The sequence below is a fragment of the Labeo rohita genome, unplaced genomic scaffold (genome assembly GCF_022985175.1).
Source record: "Labeo rohita strain BAU-BD-2019 unplaced genomic scaffold, IGBB_LRoh.1.0 scaffold_290, whole genome shotgun sequence".
NCBI lineage: Eukaryota > Metazoa > Chordata > Actinopteri > Cypriniformes > Cyprinidae > Labeo > Labeo rohita.
The window spans coordinates 43,003-64,028 of record NW_026129207.1 but is presented as its reverse complement, the minus strand read 5'-3'; the positions used below and the strand labels follow the sequence as shown (position 1 = coordinate 64,028).

The 21,026-nt window shown below is 37.9% G+C and overlaps 1 protein-coding gene across 1 annotated transcript; it reads left to right on the top strand.

Annotated features, from left to right (window-relative positions):
- Positions 1–1,019: 1,019 nt before the first annotated feature.
- On the top strand, positions 1,020–18,183 carry LOC127160130 (uncharacterized). Its single transcript, XM_051102782.1, has 10 exons — positions 1,020–1,071; positions 2,090–2,404; positions 4,868–4,888; positions 6,750–7,058; positions 7,384–7,428; positions 7,777–7,857; positions 13,619–13,681; positions 13,901–13,978; positions 14,665–14,745; positions 18,089–18,183. The coding sequence occupies exons 1-10, from the start codon at positions 1,020–1,022 to the stop codon at positions 18,181–18,183; spliced, it is 1,140 nt and encodes a 379-aa protein (XP_050958739.1).
- The last annotated feature ends 2,843 nt before the right edge of the window (positions 18,184–21,026 follow it).

The following is a 21,026-nucleotide window of genomic DNA, read 5'->3' as shown; positions in this document are numbered from 1 at the left end:
AACTCTGTCTAAGTTTGAGTTGTTTATTTACAGTGTCAGAGGTGGACAGTAGTGAAGCATTTTTACATTACTCAAGTAAATTTAAAAAGCATCTGTACTTTATCAGAGTGTTTCTCTTTGGAAAACTTTTATTTCACTACATTTCAAAGCATAATGTCATACTTTTTACTGCACTGCATTTCATAAATACAGAGTTCTGGCATGAAACTCGCAGTCCAATAGTTCTAGTTCAATCTGACCTGGCGACATTGTTGTCTCATAGCAGCTGACTGGTTCTCTCCTGTATCGATAGCCAATGAGCTTACTGTTCAATATTCAAATACCTGGCTTTTGATTGCTGTAGCAGTTTGCAGTGCTTTTCAGAAACCCTCCACCTTTCTCCAGCTCCACCTGTATAGATCTGCTATGGGGTGATTCATGTATGCTATTTGGGGATTATTCATTTGTGTTATATGTGCAGCAGCAGTATTTCTTACATGCCTACAGCAGCTTGTTGTGGATGTATTGCAGCAGCATAGCAGATCTATTCCGCCAAGACAAAATACATTAATATTGTCATGTACATTTCCATGCCAATCCCTCTGAGAGTTGTCATGACAGAAATAAAAGTTTTTGTTTGTTTGTTTGTTTGTTTTTACCTTTAATAATTAAGAACATTACAAATGTAGTACTTTCTTGTACTCAAGTAACTCAAGTAACTCAAGTAATTGAATTACTTTTACTTGAATAAAATAAAGTACTAATACTTCTAATGTACTTAAGTATTAAATATCATTTGATATGAAATGCATTGCAGTAAAAAAGTACAATATTATGCTTTGGAATGTTGTGAAGTAATGCAAATGATAAAGTCACCCTGATAAAGTACAGACATTTGAAAAGCACTTTTAAAGCAGAGTAAAAATACTACACTATACTATCCGCCTCTGGAGGAAGTTAACAACCACAGGAGGGGCTGATGATGTTTAAAGGAAGAGCTATAACAATATGATGAAAAGAAGGACTGACAGAAACAGAAAATGGCTGATAAGTGTCTGCTGGGACTGATTATTCTCTGTCCACTTCTCACAGGTAAAGAAATCTGTATATGATCTATAAGATAGTGAAAGATCTGTATAATATGAAGATCAAGTCAATTAAAAAGAATTAATTCATTCATTTACTCATTTTAATTTGTGGCACAGAGTCTGACTGAGAGTTAACTTGAATATAGTTAACTTGGCTGTTGCACAGTTCTGCTCTATTTAAGTCTGTAATACAGTAACATAAACCACTGTATTGTGACATACTTACTAAGTACTTTTTTCAGTAAGTAATTACTTTGTCACCGCAAAAAAAATAAAAAAAATGTTGAATACTATTCATACATACTACATTTACTGTACCATGTCATGTGACTTACCAGCATCAGTTGCATCACTTCAGTGCCATTCACAAATCCTCTCCTGTGGCCTCAAGTGTCTGTTGGATTCACACTTCAGAATCTTGCCAAAAGTAGTATAAGTCGTCCAGGTATTTTTTGCCTACTCTTTTATGACAATTGTGAATTCGACTACACTACTTGTTTTTGCATACTTTTTTTTTGCCTATAGTATGAAAGTATGCAATTTTCGATGCGGCCATTGTCTATGTCATCTTTGCCTTTTAGTTATTTGTTCCCATTGCTTTTGTTTTCACTTCCTGTGTTGAGTTTGTTTCCTTGGTTACATATTAGTGTGACCTGTGCTTTGTTTAGTTCCTTGTTATCTTGTGTGTATATACTGTATCCACCTTATTTTTTTTTATATATATATATATTTTTTTTTTTTTTTTTTTTTTTTTTTTTTCCATAAGTGGGCACAGCCATAACTTCTGCAAGGCTTCTGGTGACATAAGCTTCTAATTATTTTGCATGTACAAAAACAGTCCACTATGCTTTACATTGCAAATTAGTATTTTATCATTTTATCATTCAAACAAAACAAAAAAGAGTGTATCATTTAAGTTTTCCACTTTCTACTAACTGAGCAAGTATGTGTTTTATGTCATTAAAGGTTTAAATAACTAACCCTGATTTTTCCAGTTATCACTTAGATGTTCTGTGTTTCAGGTATGAATGGAGCAGAACTGACTCATGTGTTCTGCAGTTCTGGTGAAAATGTCCATCTGCCCTGTAATAATGCTCTTTCTGACTGCACATCAACTACATGGAACTATAACAGATATTCAAGTGCAGTTGAACTGGTTTCTGGAGAGAAAAAGAAGAATGGCATAGAGAGACATGAGAGACTGAGTGTGGGCTCTGACTGCTCTCTGAACATCAAGAAAGTCACAGAAGAAGATTATGGATCTTACAGCTGCCGACAATATGTGAATGGACAACAACAAGGAACTGATGCACGTGTTTATCTGCATTTTCTTCATGGTCAGTGTTTCTGTAAATCACATGTATGAAATCTGTATAGAAAGAGGAGGAAACAGCTATTCCATACAGTTTACTATGCATTCAGTCTTCCTGGCATAATATGAATCAGAATGATGAAATCTGAACAAGTACATTTCGACACAGGAGAACATCTCAGGTTACGTATGTAACCCTGGTTCCCCGAGGGAACAAGACGCCGCATCGAAACGCTATGGGAACGCCTTCAGCGTGACCGCGCTCTGAATCACATGTGTAATCAGTCCAATGAAAGAGCGAGACATCATAGGCGGGTGACGTCACCGACCAGGAAGCTATAAAAGCACGTGGGCCGGAACCGGCGTCAGCTTCAGAAAGAGAAGCAGCGCTCGCAGGGATGCAGGAGCATGGCCTCGAGACGCGGCGTCTTGTTCCCTCGGGGAACCAGGGTTACATATGTAACCTGAGACGTTCCCCTTTAGGAACTCGAGCCGTGTCGAAACGCTATGGGAACAAGATGCCCATGCCGCCAGGATCCAAGTCCCTGCCTAGAAAGAGCTAGGGCGAAGGACAGAAGAGCCAGGAGAGACTCGCAGGTCCAGGTCATAAAACCTGGCGAAAGTAAGGGGCGTGGACCATCCCGCAGGGTTGCAGATGTCCTGCATAGAAACGCCTGCAAGAAATGCTTTGGAGGCAGCCATGCTCTGAGTAGAATGAGCCTTGACCCCCAAAGGTGGAGAGAGGCCAGAGGACTCGTATGCACACACCATAGCATCCACTATCCAGCGGCTTAAGGTCTGCTTGGTAGCAGGATGACCTCTCTTAGCCGGGCCATAACATACAAAAAGTTGGTCCGACTTTCTCCACGTGGCAGCTCTGTGGACGTATGTGTCCAGAGCTCGAACTGGACACATACAATTAAGCTTCTGCTGGCCGGGCTCCCGAAAGGGAGGAGGACAAAAGGCCTGAAGTACGACTGGCCGTGGTGTTGAGGAATGGACTTTAGGGACGTACCCCGCCCGGGGGTACAAAAAGGCTTTAGCCAGGCCTGGCGCAAATTCCAGAAAGGAGGGGGCCACAGAGAGGGCCTGGAGGTCCCCAACTCTCTTTAAGGAAGAAAGGGCAAGGAGAAGAACCGTTTTAATGGAAAGGTGACGGTCAGAAACTTCCTCAATAGGCTCGAAGGGAGGCCTATAGAGAGCCTCTAGCACCACCGACAAGTCTCATGGGGGAACGCGAGGCCGTACAGGAGGCCTCAGCCTCAGTGCACCATGGAGGAAACGTGAAACAAAGGGGGCTCTTACCCACGGAGAGACCACCAAGAGGGGCGTGGTAGGCCGCAATAGCCGCCATGTAAACATTCAAGGTGGAGTGGGTTAACCCTGCGGAGAGCCTATCCTGCAGGAACTCCAGCACTGTACCAACTGGGCAGTTAACTGGGTCTTGCTGGTGGCGTCCGCACCAAGAAGTGAAGAGTCTCTACTTCAAGGCGTATAGTTTCCTCTTAGAGGGAGCTCTAGATTGGAGGATGGTCTCAACAACCTCGGTTGAGAGACCGGAAGCTAAGAGGTGCGCCCCCTCAGAGGCCACACCCAAAGCTTCCACAGCTCCGGCCGGGGGTGAAGAATGGAACCCCCTGCTTGTGAGAGGAGATCTCTCCTGACGGGAATCTCCCAGGGAGAGCCGTCCAGGAGAGAAATCAGGTCTGAGAATCATACTCGGCCCGGCCAGAACGGGGATAATAGAAGAAGGGACACCCCAACCCGACGCACTCTCTCTAGAACTCCCGGGAGCAGAGCGATCGGGGGAAAGGCATACAGACGAAGCCTCGGCCACGTCTGTACCATGGCATCCAGCCCCTGTGGAGCTGGATGAGTCAGAGAGTACCAGCGGAGACATTGCGCATTCTCCTGAGTCGCGAAGAGGTCCACCTGAGCCTGGCCAAATACTCTCCAAATCTGCTTCACCACCTCAGGGTGAAGCATCCATTCCCCGGGCCTCGGCCCCTGCCTCGACAGGATGTCTGCTCCCAAGTTGAGATGCCCAGGTACATAAACTGCTCTCAGGTAGAGGAGTTTGTCCTGGGACCGTACAAGGATCTGGTGCGCCAGCTTGTACAAGGGAGAAGAGAGACAAGAACCAGGGTTTTCTCCACATGTCCAAGGCACGTAGGAATCGCCGTGTAACCTTGATCATGCAGAGTGGGTTCCCCCTCGGGGAGAGACCCCTGGTCTTGAGCCACCACTGTAGGGGTCTCATGTACAGCAGGCCAAAAGGTATCACGTTGGACGCAGCTGCCATGAGACCCAGCAGTTGTTGGAACTGCTTGACAGTGAGTGACCGGCCCTCTTTCACTCTCGCGACTGCAGTGAGGATCAACTTGATCCGAGCAGGAGACAAACGTGCCTGCATCGTGGTCGAATCCCACACCACACCTAGATAAGTGGTCCTCTGTAATGGAGAAAGCACACTTTTCTTGGCGTTCAGTCTCAACCCCAACACTTTCATGTGAGCGAGCACAATATCTTGATGCTCAGCCGCCACTTGTTCCGACTGGGCCAGGATCAGCCAGTCATCGATGTAATTGAGTATGCGGATGCCCTGGAGTCGCAAAGGAGCCAGAGCTGCATCCACACACTTCGTGAAAGTGCGGGGGGAGAGTGCTAGAAGAACCCGGTATTGGTAAGCTTCGCCCCTGAAAGCAAACCTCAGGAACTTCCTGTGTTGAGGAAGGATGGAGACGTGGAAGTATGCGTCTTTTAGATCTATCATGACAAACTAGTCCTCGGACCTGATTTGAGACATGACTTGTTTGATGGTGAGCATCTTGAACTTCAGTCGCATGACTGAGCGGTTCAACAGATGCAGATCTAAAATAGGATGCAGGCCCCCATTCTTCTTCGGAACAATGAAGTACCGGCTGTAGAACCCGGACTCTCTTTCGTGAGGAGGCACCACCTCGATGGCCTCCTTCCTCAGGAGAGTGGCTACTTCCTGTTCCATTACCAGACCCTGCTCGGGGCCCACCAGAGTGGGAGAGACCCCGTTGAACGGCGGAGGAGGTGCGCCGAACTGAATGCGATAGCCTCGCTCTACAGTGTGCAGGACCCAAGCAGACACATTGGGCAGTAGTTTCCACGCTGCCAAATGATCTAAGGGAACCAGTCTCTCGAGACTGGCCTCTGGTGTTGTTTGGGCCGCTAGAACGGTGTCATGAACTAGCGGCCCCAGAGACCCACACTCTATAACATGGCTTGCTAACATGCTTAGATTTCTCTTGTTTTTTTAGACATTGTGCCCAAAATAAAAGGGGTGCAAACTAGCACCAAAAACGAGCACAACAAAGACACACACAGAGCGCTGCTGAAAGACAGAAGCTGACGCCGGTTCCGGTGCACATGCTTTTATAGCTTCCTGGTCGGTGACGTCACCCGCCTATGACGTCTCGCTCTTTCATTGGACTGATTACACATGTGATTCAGAGCGCGGTCACGCTGAAGGCGTTCCCATAGCGTTTCGACGCGGCTCGAGTTCCTGAAGGGGAAACAGGAACTGTTCTGCCTCTATTAGAGGGCTGTGTACAATTTATGATGGACATTTGCATTAACCAATATTACATTTTTGTGATACTTTAATGTTTGGTATAAGTTTCATTTTCACCTGCCGCTAGGTGGCAACGTGGACTCTTATTTTGACGTGTTTTCGCGAGTGACGCATATTAGGTAACGGGAAGCAGCGAACTCGTGAGGCAGCGAGCTCGTGATGCAATGAGCCTTGACATGTTAGTGCCGCACCCTTCTTCTAAATCCTTTTGAAAGCACTGGCTGTAAGTTCATTTAAATCATTATTATGTCCAGTTTATATTGCAGAAGCGTATGTTCAGTTTAAAGGTGATGTAATCAACTATGTTTGTGATTGCCGATCTCAAATTGCACTAGTGCTCTGCATTGAGAATGCGCCTAACTAGCGATATATCTGTATTTTACTTGTTAAACGGATAAGTTTGTTACAGTTAGATAATTTTCTATATTCCTTTCATTTCATTTACAGTTTTACTCGGCGGTTCATTGGCCGCAGAGTGATTGTGTAAACCACAATTGAACTATTAAAGGAGCAAGGCGCTCATATCCTGGCTCTTGAACAGAGTTTGGCTTGCTGTTTATTTGTATTACACGCTTCGAAAGCAAAACATATAAAGAGAACAGTATAGGAACTATATATCTACCCATAGTGCATCAGCTTTCTTAAAGGGGAATGAACTCCTTACTAGCTACTAAATATATAACAATATGATTATATTTAAACCATTACACTCTTCTCTCTTTGAACTTTCATAATGACAAATCTTTTGTCTTATTTTCTGTTTCAGTCTCTTCATCATCCTCACAGACTGAGATTAGACCAGGCAGCTCTGTCACTCTCTCCTGTCAGTTGTATTATGATGGAGTCTCTTGTGATACCTTGGTCCGTACTGAGGGAATTCATCTGATCTGGGTGAATCAGGCTGGTGTGAATCTGCAGACAGACTCCAGATATCAGATATCATTCTCCTCAACACACTGTAACAGCACTCTGACTACAACACTCCTGAATGAAGATCACAACAGAGAGTGGAGATGTCAGGTTATTCAGAGAAATGAACAGAAGACCTCAGTCACATATACTGTCAAGTATCCAGGTAAGAATCTACATTTCTTTAATCATTTTCAGACAAAACTTAATTTCAAGCCAAACTACAGCAGCAGCTGTGACACAACAAGGTACATGATCACTGGCACATCACTGTCAGTCTCTCCTTTCAGTGGTTTACAGTTGCTCTCACAAACAGTTTATAATATAATCATCTATGATATGAGCTTGTTTTTGCTATTCAGAGCTGCTGAAGAAAATTTAGGCGCTGTTATTAAAATCTAAACTGTAATTTTATGTTTTCACACATTTAAATAGTATCTCTGTATTTCCACAATCCGGCACATCTAAAATTGTAAATTTATCCTCCACAGCAACAACACAGATTCCAGTTACCACTCCAAACTCTCTATATCGAGGTTTGTATGTGAATGTTTCTCATTTCAGTGGTTTTATTCACATTCTGGGCTTCTTCTAGAAACAGGAGATGATCATATGCAGCTGATCATAAACTTGAACTCTTTAAAGCTACCCTCTCTCTTATAACTATCTAATTGAGCCATAACAGGCTCCTTGCTTTGCTTTGGGTCATTATTCAGAAATACTGCAATTCATTTATGCTGATAACTTTATATTATTGAAACTGTTAGTGGGTTGACAGTAATTGTTCGTTTTTTATACCCTTGATTTAATCTACAAAGTACTTTATGTTCTCACAAATTCATTCTCTTCTTTATCTCTATTCTGTCCACACATCTTTCTTACAGTGATGGTGATTATTGTTGAGATTGCAGCGTTTGCTGCGCCTACTGTGATTCTTCTTCAGATCATCTGTGCAAGAAGAGCTGGTGAGTTTTGAACATCACAAAATCTGAGAATTCACACTGATCTTTAACAATCTGTAGTCATGGTGGAAAAAAAAAGTATAAAAATGAATCGAAATGTATTTAATGATATGTAAAATGTAAAGATGAGAGTTCAGTGAGTTATTTTGTGTTTAATTATTTTTTAGGGAGGAAGGACTCCTACTACCCAGAGGAAATAGAAATACCTACAATATTAGAATAAAATACTCTCTACACATAACCAGCAAGATTTGTTTTCAAGTGTATGGATATTATATACATTTGGACAGCTTTCAAAATAATTTTCTGGTGCGCTAAAGACTTTAAATATGAATCACAGTGATTAAAAACAGAAACATTTGTACTTTTAATAAACATGAATGATTATTTAAACAGACAGAAATCATAATATAAATAAGTGGTAAAGATGCATCAGTGTCATGTCAGCTACAGAAACTGTGGAAGTCTTTCTTCATGTGTAATAGATAAACGTGATTGAAAGTTAATCGTGACTTTTTAAGTGACCACCAGGGGTCGCTGTTTTTACCAACAGTTTAGTGTTTTTGCCCTGATGTTTGCTCAATTTCTGGTCAGTAATACTTGACATAGTCTTGCTATGGTATTTTGTGGTGATTCCTGAGTTGAAGGGCAGCTGAGAGTGAGAAGCAATATAAAGACAGTGAGAGCAGACTACAGTGTCGGAAATTAACAAAAATGCCACCAAAATGAACAAAAATGCCCCATGAATTCAAGTCAAAAGGCCAAAAAAATACCCCTGCCCAATTAAACAACGTATTATGGCTGTTGTGATTAAAATATAAAATATAAAATGAATAAAAAGTGTCAATTCACAAAATTACTTTTAGATTTGCTCACACTGCATCAGATTGCTTTTATGTTGCGCCTTATAACCAATCAGATGCTTTTCTGTTGAACTTAAGAATGCATTGACCAGTCAGAGGCGCTTAGATTAGTCACCCCTGAAAACGCCAGAGCCGTTGTTGAGTGTGCATGCTCTGAATCCCCTCATCATAAACAACACAGTGCAGATACAATGTAATTAAAATATTAATTTTGTAGCTTCAGTGGTTATAACTGGAGTTGCATAACTAAATGGTTTTGATAGTCTGGTTTTCGACAACCGCAAACCGGATCAGTTAGAAAAAATACATAGCAACTAACTTCAGACCAGTCTGAAGGTCTGATCCGAGTTTGGTGTTTGTAGCTTTAAGGCTGTAGGAGGAAGTTTTGGTTTAGATTTAGAAGAAGAAGAAGCTTATATAGCAGATAAGTTTCTCAAGCTAAATTAATTTAGATACAATTTTAAACAGTCTGTTGTTATTGACAACAGTTTAAAATATTGATTAAAGTAATTGTATAAATGTAAGTATTGGACATTAAAGACAACATAGTATAAGTTAGTATAAGGTAATTATAAAAATTGCCCTTAAAAGTGTAAAAAAAAAAACCCTGGAAATCAATTCCGGAGGCAAATATTACCATGGAAAAGTTCATTTCTGCACTGTAAAACCCAATAGTTTACCTTACTTAGATATAATTAGTTATCTTTACTTAGTTGTTATACTTATTAGTTTTTATTAAGTTACAACAACTTTACCATTATAGTGATTAATGTTCCCTTTGGTTGGGCATTTGGAACTTTGTTGATTTTATTATATTTTTTTTTTTTGGTGCAGCAATGTAACATGAAATCAGAATTTTTGATTAGGTTGCTTTTAGAAAGTAACTTTTTTTTTTTTTTTAAATGTTTTAAATTAAATCATTAGCTAATGTATTTTTGATATTTATTAATGATCTTTTACAATTTCATTGTTCTTCATAAACATCTTGAGAAACTTAATTGAGTTGATGCATACTTTAATATTTATGGTGATGTGCTTAAGTCACAGACAGACTTCAACATTCGGAGCGCAAATCACAACAATGGTAAAAATTCAGTTTTACTTATTTTTATTAATTGTGTCAATAACCATTTTATTGTTTTACTTTCTCTTTTTGTTGTGCTACTACTGACTTAAGACAGTACATAAAATGAGCTAATAAAAGCAACAACAGTAAAACAAAGCAATTGCATAATTTATTCATGCCGCAGTGCACTCTGGGAGTGAGTGAGTAGCTATACTAAGTCAAGAGGAAACCTAAAGTAAAGGATCAAGTACCCCCTACAGTTCTTTTTTAGTTACTAGAACTGTAAAAATAAACTATACTAACTAAGCATTTGTCAGCACAACATACTATTCCTATTTCACTTTACTTAGGTTTTTTTTAAGGCTATTGATTTCCATGCTTTCTTTAAGTAAGCCCAACTAATTAGATTTTACAGTGTAACAATAAGCATCCTGCTGTTAAACAGTTTCAGTGATTGCAAGTTGTTTGGCTAATTCAGTTAAAACTAGGTTTAACTTTTGTTTATTAAACAGGCTCTACATATCCCTTCATGAACTGAAAAGACAAAGAGCTTAAAGTCATGCAGCAGCCCACTTACAGAAAGAAGAGGAACTGAACGTGTGATGGCACACCTTAGTCTAAACTGGGTTCAGCAACGATCACAGTTCTGTGTGGTCTGAACCAGTGTGGTCTAACTGAACTCACACTGAGGGATAAAATGTTTCCTAACCTCAAAATTGAGCTCACAGCACAAAACACTAGAACAAAACCCCTGAGTATAAAAGAGGACAAAAGACAAACATTAGGACTGAGGAAACCAACTTTTACATTGTAGTAATAGTAATCATTAGTGAATGAAATAAAAGTAAAAAAAAAAAAAAAAAAAATTGGTAAGACTTTAAAATATGTGTACAAATATGCATTAATTAATGCTTAACTAATGCAGAGATAATCATGAGTTAATATATAACTCATGAAGAACTAAACCATTTATTAATAATTATTTCATCAGCAACAAATGACATTCTGTTTGATTCATAGATTAAATAATCAATAAATTGTTATTAGTTTAATGTGACATAATGTATTAATTCCCTAATAACTTATTTTATTAATTAATGTGTAAATTAATATGTCTTCAATTATACATTAACTCATGATTATCTGTGCATTAATTAAGCATGAATTATGCATATTTGTGCACAAGTATTGTAAAGTGTTACCAAAAAATTATATATTTATATATATATATATATATATATATATAAATGAGCTTTATATGATCACTTTATCCTGTAATTTTACAATTTTCCTCTTTTTTCAGTTATGTATCATCAGTCATGAGTTTCAGGGATCACTTGCTAAGTCAGAATTTACAAAAATAACTTACTATATAAAGTACATGTTTAAAGATACTTCTTTATCACACATCAGTATAGTGTGAGCGAAATGCAGCTGTGACACTGGCCACCCATCTGATACTTGTTTCAGTTCAGATGGGGTTAACAACCACAGGAGGGGCTGATGTTGTTTAAAGGAAGAGCTGTGACTATCTAATAAAAAGAAAGACTGACAGAAACAGAAAATGGCTGATAAGTGTCACATGTGTCTGCTGGGACTGATTATTCTTTGTCTACTTCTCACAGGTAAAGAAATGTATATGTGATCTGTAAGATATTGTGAAAGATCTGTATAATGTGAAGATCCAATCTGTTTCAAATTCATGTCATTATCTTAGAGTCACAGTGTTTGTAAATACCTGTTTTATTCCTGAACACACTCAGAGGTCTGATGCAAAGGGTCTGTTCATGTTAAGTGTGATCTAAACTGCTAACACCTGTTTAACACCAATTTGGTCTGCATTGTTTATTTTCCACTTAAACTAAAGAGTGTCTTTTAAGTATTGCAGCATGAGTTATTACAGACAGTATGTTATTTAAGATTAAATAACTTTTTTTGTAGGTAGCATTGGAGTGGATGACACTTCAGTGTTCTGCAGTTCTGGTGAAAATGTCAGTCTGCCCTGTAATAATGCTCTTTCTGACTGTACATCAACTACATGGTTCTACAGCAAAAATTCAGGGACAGATGAACTGGTTGCTGGAGGGGAAAAGAAGAATGACACAGAGAGACATGAGAGACTGAGTCTGGGCTCTAACTGCTCTCTGACCATCAAGAAAGCCACAAAAGAGGATTATGGATCTTGTACCTGCCGACAATTTGTGAATGAACAACCACAAGGAACTGATGCACATGTTTATCTGCATGTTCTTCATGGTCAGTGTTTTTTCAAGTTTTATTATTACATTATTAATTATAAAAGAAACACCATTCTGTCTTTAAACTCACATGTTCAGTAAAAAGAGTGAGGTCTGTCATGCTATTTCTGTTTTATTTTCTGTTTCAGTCTCTTCATCATCCTCACAGACTGAGATCAGATCAGGCAGCTCTGTGACTCTCTCCTGTCAGTTGTATTTATGTTGTAGATTCTCTTGTGATACTTTGGTCCGTACTGAGGGAATTCAGCTGATCTGGGTGAATCAGGCTGGTGTGAATCTGCAGACAGACTCTAGATATCAGATATCATTCTCCTCAACACACTGTAACAGCACTCTGACTACAACACTCCTGAATGAAGATCACAACAGAGAGTGGAGACGTCAGGTTACTCAGAGTAATGAAGTGAAGACCACATATACTATCAAGTATTCAGGTAATAAAAAATGTCTTTGATTATTTGATTATTATATGGTAACACCTTTCATCCCAAAAACTGTTACTGTAAACAGTGATAATTGAACACAAACTGTATGCCATGTGATGTAATGATTAAGTATGAACATTCATCTTCTGCAGTCATTTCAAAAACACTGATTCGAGTCAGTAGCTTCAACTCTGAGAAGAAATCAAGGCAAACTACAGCAGTAGCTCCTACAAAAGCAGGTGCATGATCACTATCACACATTAAGGGTATCACACTTTAGTACTTTTCAACTGGATAAAAAACATAAACTGAGTCACGGCTATACTATACTCTTGTAAAGCCTGTTGTCTGATGCATAAACATTTAATTTTCAAAATGATTATACAAGAAATGTGACGCACAAGTAACACCTCTTTTGTATGCTTTCACAATATGATGAATCTGAACAAAAATCTGTCCTTTAAATTGTACAGAAAAATTAAATCCATGGACTTCCCAAACCCCCAAGACGACTTCAGCTGCACACACTGCTGTAATTACTACACAGCAAGGTATTTGTGTATTCTTTCTCACTGTCATTGTTTAAGATGACAATTACAAAGAAAGAGCTTAATAAACCTTATTTAATTTGAAAATAATTAACTTTCCCCTCACAAACAGGATATCAACATAAAAGCTACTGTAAATAAATTATTTTAGTGAATTGGGTTTTTCAGATTATATGATTCAAATCATAGTGAGCATTCCAGCAGGCCTTCCAGCACCAAAACTGAGGGTCTCGGTGATATGACTACTCCTGACTACAGCAGCTGAAATGAATTTCAGTTTGTAATGTACTGATGCTGTGTTTATGCATTATAATAAGATCAACTACAGTGACAGATACCACATTTATCATAATTGCAGATACCACACCAAACTCCCTGAAAAAAAGGCATGTTTCCTCCTCTTTTGTAAATCACTTTGGATAAAAGTGTCTCAATGCATAAATGTAATGTAATGTATAAAGTGGCAACAGTAACACAGAGGACCAGGAGGCTCCTCAGTCATAGTTTTAACAAACTCTGGTAGAAACTTTCTATGTTCAACAGCATGATGCATCTAAACGTTCATCTTCTGCAGCTCCAGTAGATTTAACAACACCTATTCCAGTCAGCAGCTCAAACTCTGAGAAGAAATCAACCCAAACTACGACTGCAGCTCCTACAAAACAAAGTAAATGTTTACTATCACACATTATCGGTAACACACTTTAGTGGTTTACACTGGTTAAAACTCCAAAATGAGTCATGGCTGTAATATACTCTTGTACAGTCTGTTGTCTGATGCATAAACATTTATTTTTTAAAATGATTATACAACAAGTTACATCTGTTTTGTGTGTTTTCACAATGTGATGAATTTGAACTAAAATCTTTCTTTTAATTTGTACAGAAAAACTAAATTCATGGACTACCCAAACCCCCAAGATGACTTCAGCTGCACACAGTGCTGTAAATACTACACAGCAAGGTATTTGTGTATTCTTTCTCATTGTCATTGTTTAAGATGACAATTACAAAGAAAGAGCTTAATAAACCTTATTTAATTTGTAAATAATTTACTTTCCCCTCACAAACAGAATGTCAGCATGTAAAGCCAATGTAAATAAATTATTTTAGTGAATTGGGTTTTTTTACATTAAATGACTAAAATCATAGTGAGCATTTAAGAAACTGTACAAGGCCTTCCAGCACCACAGAGTCTCAGTGATATGAAATTACTTCTGACTACAGCAGCTGAAATAAATTCAGTTTGTAATGTATTGATGTTGTGTTTATGCATTAAAATAAGATCAACTACAGTGACAGACGCCACATTTATTATAATTGCACATACCACACCAAATTCCATGAAAAAAAGGTGTTTCCCCCTTGTTTTGTATATCACTTTGGATAAAAGTGTCTAAATGCATAAATGTAATATAATGTATAGGACCATGAGGCTCCTCAGTCACAGTTTTAACAAACTCTGGTAGAAACGTTCTATAAAAATCATCACCATCAATCATAAGTATGATAAATATGGATAATTATGCTGTCAAATGCTATTCATAATTTGTCTGTCAATAGATGTTGTTTTTATATATTTAGTTAAACAATAATATAAAGTAAATATACTGATGAATCTTGTATGTGTCCCTATATGTCTTTCCTCAGTGATTGGGATTGTTGTTGCTGCTGTGATAGCTGTTCTCCTTCCTGCTGTTATTCTCTGTGTGATTTGTAAAAAAAAAGCTGGTGAGTTTGTTGAGTTTCCCTTATTTTGCAACAACAGACAAACATTTAAAAGCATGTGACTTTAGGATAAATGTATAGTGTGAATATTTTGACAGAATTCCGTTGATAAGTGAAAAAAAAACAGTGAGTTAGTGGGAAGGTTGTGTAATTTGGCACAGTAGAGGACAGTCTGAACATTAACCACAGCAATTTTGGAGTCTCTAACTCAAAGTGTCTTATGCCACCACTTGTTGAAATTACTCACTTACTAATTACTTTTTAACCGTTAGGCACAGAAGGAAAATTTCCTCTGAATCCTTGGCTAATGCAGAGTAGAAAGAACAATAAAATGTAAAAATTGTATGGTTTAGTTTTTTCGCTATCTTTAATAGTTTTTTAAACGGTTTGACTAATCAACTTGAATTCCAAAACTTTTTGCCAGCATGATCTGAAGATGATCTGAGCCAATTTTGGTGAAAATCAGACAAACCATCTAGGACGAGTTAGAAAGAACACCAAAATGTACAAATTGTATGGTTTAGTTTTTACACTATTTTTAATAGTTCAAAAAACATACTTTTTCGAACTTGTCCTATATGAAACCAAGTTTGAAACCAAAAATTGGTTGATATCGATGGCTCAAAAATCGATTATTCACTCTATGCAGGGTCTGCTTTAGTGCGTTATGAGAGAAAGCGGTGTTCTTTATAAAATCAATGTTGATTTTAAATAAATACATGGCACTCTGTCCTGTTAGAACGCAGCAAACTTGCGGGAAACTTTTATTTTCGCTTTGCAATATACATCACGTCAGGGGAAAAAAAGAAGAAAGAAAAATATATGCGCTGAGCAAACGTACATGAGACACTGCTTAAGAATTTAACAGCTTTTAAAGGAGAACTTCACTTCCAGAACAACAATTTACAAATAATTTACTCACCCCCTTGTCATCAAAGATGTTCATGTCTTTCTGTCTGTCATGAAGAAATGATGTTTTTTGAGAAAAGCATTTCAGGATTTTTCTCCATATAACAGATTTCATTGGAGCCCCGAATTTAAACTTCTAAAATGTAGTTTAAACGCAGCTTCAAAGGGCTCTAAACAATCCCAGCTGAGGAAGAAGGGTCTTATCTAGTAAAAACGATCAGCCATTTTTTTTCAGAAAATAAAAATTAATATACTTTTTAAGCACAAAAGCTTATGTAGCACAGGGTCTGAGATGCGCATCCACGACACTACGAATCACGTCTAAGTTCATCGTCTGTGTACTCCGGCTCAAAAAAGTAGAATATGGCGAAAAAACTCCATCTCATTTCTTCCTACAACTTAAGAATTGTCCGACATTGTTGTACCTTTTTGTTTGTAAACAGTGTTTGACTTACTTGCACTTCCTTAGTCTTTGCGCATTTGCTTTGTAAACACTAGGTCTGTAGTTCCACCTAAGTTCCGTTCCGTTCCATGAACATCTTGGATGATAAGGGGGTGAGTAAATTTTGTGTAAATTGTTGTTCTGAAATTGGAGGTCTCCTTTAACAAAGAGGAAAAAAACATACATACACAAGTCCAACAGAAAAACATTTGGGTAAGAGTGCTTTCCAACAAGAAGCAGTTCAGAATTAGTTGAAATTGCATTTATCAGGACTCATGGGGTCTTATAAAAATAGTCCAAATCTCAAACTAAATCCAACCCTGAACATTTTATATAATTTCGAGCCAGCAACCTCATGCCCAAACATATGTATCATTAACTGGCAATAGGACTATGCCTTCACTGGTTTTTAAAAGAGTCATTATATGTTATGCTAATATATTTTTTAAGAATTATATTCATATTCTGAGATGTAAAGAACTGTGAACTGTCAAAAGTGATGAGGTATAGCTAAGAATGGTCCAGACCACCTTACAAAACTATGACTTATCGAAGGTAAACTTAACTAAAAACATTTCGGGGAAACACATATTAAGGATAAGGTACAACTTAAGGTATAACTTAAGAATGACGTTCTGTTAAGAAAGTTACAAAAGCAGCCCTGCAGGTCTCTTCAGATTTGGTGGACAATGCTGAGTCGAGCCATTTTGGGTTTCGGCCATTTTGAGTTTTGTGGTAATATGCTATATTCATTGGTGTATCTTAACTCAGTATGTGTCTTCAGTACTATGTCCTGACAGCACTCAAAATGTTTAGGGGCAGTGCCACCTTGTGTCCAGAAGTTATAAAGAAATTTTAAAAAATGCTAATAACATTTGGATAAATTGGCCTATTGTAATGAAAGTGATCTCAATATATTCCTTGGGTCATGCCGAGAACAACGATACCAATTATGCCAAAATTGGCCCAACTTCTTGTCCGCCATTTTGATTAATGATGAAACCTACTTTTTCAAACTTCTCCTAAATCGCTGGTCTGATTTTCATCAAATTGACTCGGATCATCTTCAGACCATGCTGGCAAAAAGTTTTGGATTTCATGTCGATATACGAAACGGCTTTCGTTCATCAACAAATTGGCTAGAAAAAAAAGATGCCAAACTGCATCTGAGGCTGTATCTCTGCAAAGCTTTGACAAATTTTGTATGTGCCATTGTCATCTCACACTGCCATGCCACATCAGTTTGGTACCTCCTGTTGGTTAGAAGTAATACACCATTTGTTTAACATTAATAATGAAATTTCCAAAAATCCTAATGACTTTTGTTTATATTAGCATTAGTATTTGTAATGAAACTGGTCTCAAATTATTCCTTGGGTCATGCCGACAACATAGATGCCAATTATGCCATTGTTGGCTGAACCTCCTGTCTGCCATTTTGATTTATGTTAAAAAATTACTTTTTTAACATAACTCCTCCACAACTGTTCATCCGATTTTCACCAAAATTGAGTCAGATCATCTTCAGACTGTGCTGACACAAAGTTATGGATTTTGTGTCGATAGACGAAAACGTTTTGTGTATAGCAATGCAACAAATTTGAGACAAAATTACTCTGAGGCTTTATCTTTGCAAAACAACATATTGACACCAAACTTTGTGTGTCATTCTCACCTCTCTCTCTGAACACACCACATCGATTTGATAACAGCATCACCTATTGGTCAAAATTGATTGCTCATTAAATTACATTACTAGTGGTTGTTTTTTAAGATTTTTCAACTGTTTTGACCATTTTTCCTGCCTGTTGCTACTGAAACAAGTGTTCCAATGCACAGTGAGCCAGTGTCCTTAGCAGTGCCCAAATATGTGTACACGATATAGGTGCTGACTCCTGAGCTGTGAAGCTGATTAAGATGCACCATCGCTGTTCTGTATGTAATCATTAATATTTCAATTTCAGATAACCTATTCCTAATATTCCTATTTTTCAGATAACAGAAGAGGGACTAATGGCTCTGTGGTAAGTATCATAAACCAAAGATCTGTGAGGATGTTCCATAAGCTGAAAAATGTGCACTCTTATTAGTCACGTTAGTTAACAAATCAACTAGATTACAAGTTAGTATATTTGCACTGTTTCTCGTCTAAAGTTCACAGACAAGAATAATGGAACTAATGGTACAATCAGCAGTTCCATTCATCTTACTCCCAGTGATAATGTAAGTGAAAATTATGATTCATCTTTAGTAATTTGTGTATATTTTCATATTTGTTTTTAACAGTTTCTGTGGTACTTTTCTTGTGGGCCGTATTGTACACTATAAAAATTATTGTGATTTTAATGGTAAAAGACTGTAAAAATGCTACAGTAAAAACATATAAATTATAACAAAATAATTATTACAAAATCCATCAGAACGAATTAATAATTATTTGGATCAGTATTCTTAAATGAATAACATCATCATGAGGAATTTGAAAGTGATATTTAAAATATGAAAATAACATTTGACTTATAGTGTTATGATTTTAAACAAATATTTTAGGATTTGTTTCTAAACTAATCAAGCATTTTACACACATAAAAGAAGATATTGTTGGTATTGTTTTATTGTTATTACTGAATAGCACCTTGCAACATCAACAGTGGTACTGAACTGAACTGAATCAACATTGAACTGATTTGAGCTGAATAATGACATTTCTGCCTTTTGCTCATGCTGGTACTGATCTGAACTGTCTTGAGCTAAATAATGACACTATTGTCATTTAGAGCTGCAGTACAGCAGAATCTTTACTGACTCCATAGCTGAGTTTCCATAACTGATTCTGCTATTTAGTTGTGTCGTGGAAATTCTCAAAGCTAATCTGACTTCACCACAGACAACTCAAACAACTAAATAAACTACAGTATCTCGGGGTAATTCCCAGAATTCCTCGAATACAGTATAATCCAATACTTCCCTGAAATATGGTGACGGTGTCCCGTCAAGAAGCTACTATCACTACCTCAATCACACATAGGCATGCAGGTCTTTAGTATCTATACACTCTCACCACCCTTCTCAGCTGTATATGCTGTTACCTCAGCTCAGGGACGGCTCTATAGTCATCCAACACTATCACTGTCTTTGTGGTGGTCTTTTGAGCGTTGAGTCTTTAGTACTCCTATTCCGCAGCTGCGCAGCATACCAGACACCACTCCCAAGTTGCTCTTTGCAGGAATGAATGTTTTATTCACGGCCGGGAGCCCACTGGTCACAACAGCCAAGAGAGACTCCCTGAACAGAAAGATATATGTACATTTATACCTTGTAGTTGAGTAAAAATCAATATCACTGAAGTCTTCTTCACTGTAATTGGTTACACTGATCTGGTCATTGGTTTGTCATATGACTTAGTTCTACTGTTTAAGCACTTTTTGGGTAAGTATAGATTATTTAATCATGGAGACATGGTCTTTGGTTTGAGCATCACTTAGACTGCACTTTTCTAAACAAGTCTGTGTTGGACACACCCTTTTAATGTATTCTAAGGCCATTAAATAAAAATTTCCATCACAGTTGTTATCTATGTAAAGCTGCTTTAATATGGAATTTGTATTGTATGAAACACTGTAGAAATGAAGTTGAAGTCATTGTGGCCACTAGGAACCTACTGTATTCATATAAAACAGGTGTTCTCAACCAGAAATTTTCTTACTATAGGGAGATAAGAGGGCCTGTATTTCTTACTATTGGAGAAAGCATAACGGCTAACATGGATCACGTGTGCCTTAATAACCAATCGCCTTGGAGGTCCCTCAGTACAGTCTTAGATGGTACAAAATGCCTCCAAGGCGGTACTGGATCCAGGTCCCATAGTGGAGCAGGCAACTCTGGGAGCCATGGCGGGTCAGAGAGCTCTTAAGGCCATTGCGGAGCAGCCTCCATGGCCTTAACCTCGACCCTCAGCTTGGCCACTATGGCCGAACCCCTATAGCATTAGGGACAGGAACAGAACCAAATATGGGCATGGGAGGACAAAGGGGAGAACAAGGACCTGAAACACGTGAGAAACCAAACAACACACAACAGTCCAAAACTCTGACAGTAATCAGGCCAACTTGCATTGTCTAGGGATGGATATGTCTTTAATAGCTTGGTTTACTATATTTTTATTGATTTCTGTTTAGGAGCAGAAAGATGATGTGACTTATATTGAGGTTGCTGCATATAGTAAAATCCAAGACAAAAAGGCAGAGGTGAGTAAAACACTTCCTTGTTTTGTTTTGTTTTGTTTTTTTTTCTAAATTGTTAACTGATGCCATCCATCTTCTTAAACTTAAACTTGGATACCTAAATCTGTTTTATTCTTACTTGCAGTTCTTCAAAATCTTAAAATTAAGCATTTCACAACATGCTGTGTTAATTGTGGGTTGAAACTTCTCATCCAACATTATCAACTCCTTTTCAATTTGCTGATTCAGGTGTATGATGATGATAAAGTGATTTATTCCTCCATCAGAGGAGCAACAGTTGAACCTTAGGATGACTGCAGTCAACTTTATGCATCTGTGAACAAGAACCATCACAAATAAGTTAAACAGTCAATAATTATACAATTATAGTGTCATGTGTAGAGGAATATCAACCTTATATAACTGACCCTTCACAAACAGCTTGACTGACAGGCAATCTGACCAATCATAATGCAGAAACACCATTTTGTTCCTTTTTAAACAAGACAGACAGGAGAGTAGATTAACTACAGTAAATTTAAACTTGACAAATTGTGTATATTTATGTCTTTCTGCGGTTGAAATAAAATACATTCTGATGTCTATTCATGTTAATGTTGTGCTTCAATAAGAAAAGACAATCAGTTCAACTGTCGATTGATCTAATAAGGCAATACAGTGAACTGTCACTACACATTAAACAGCCACAA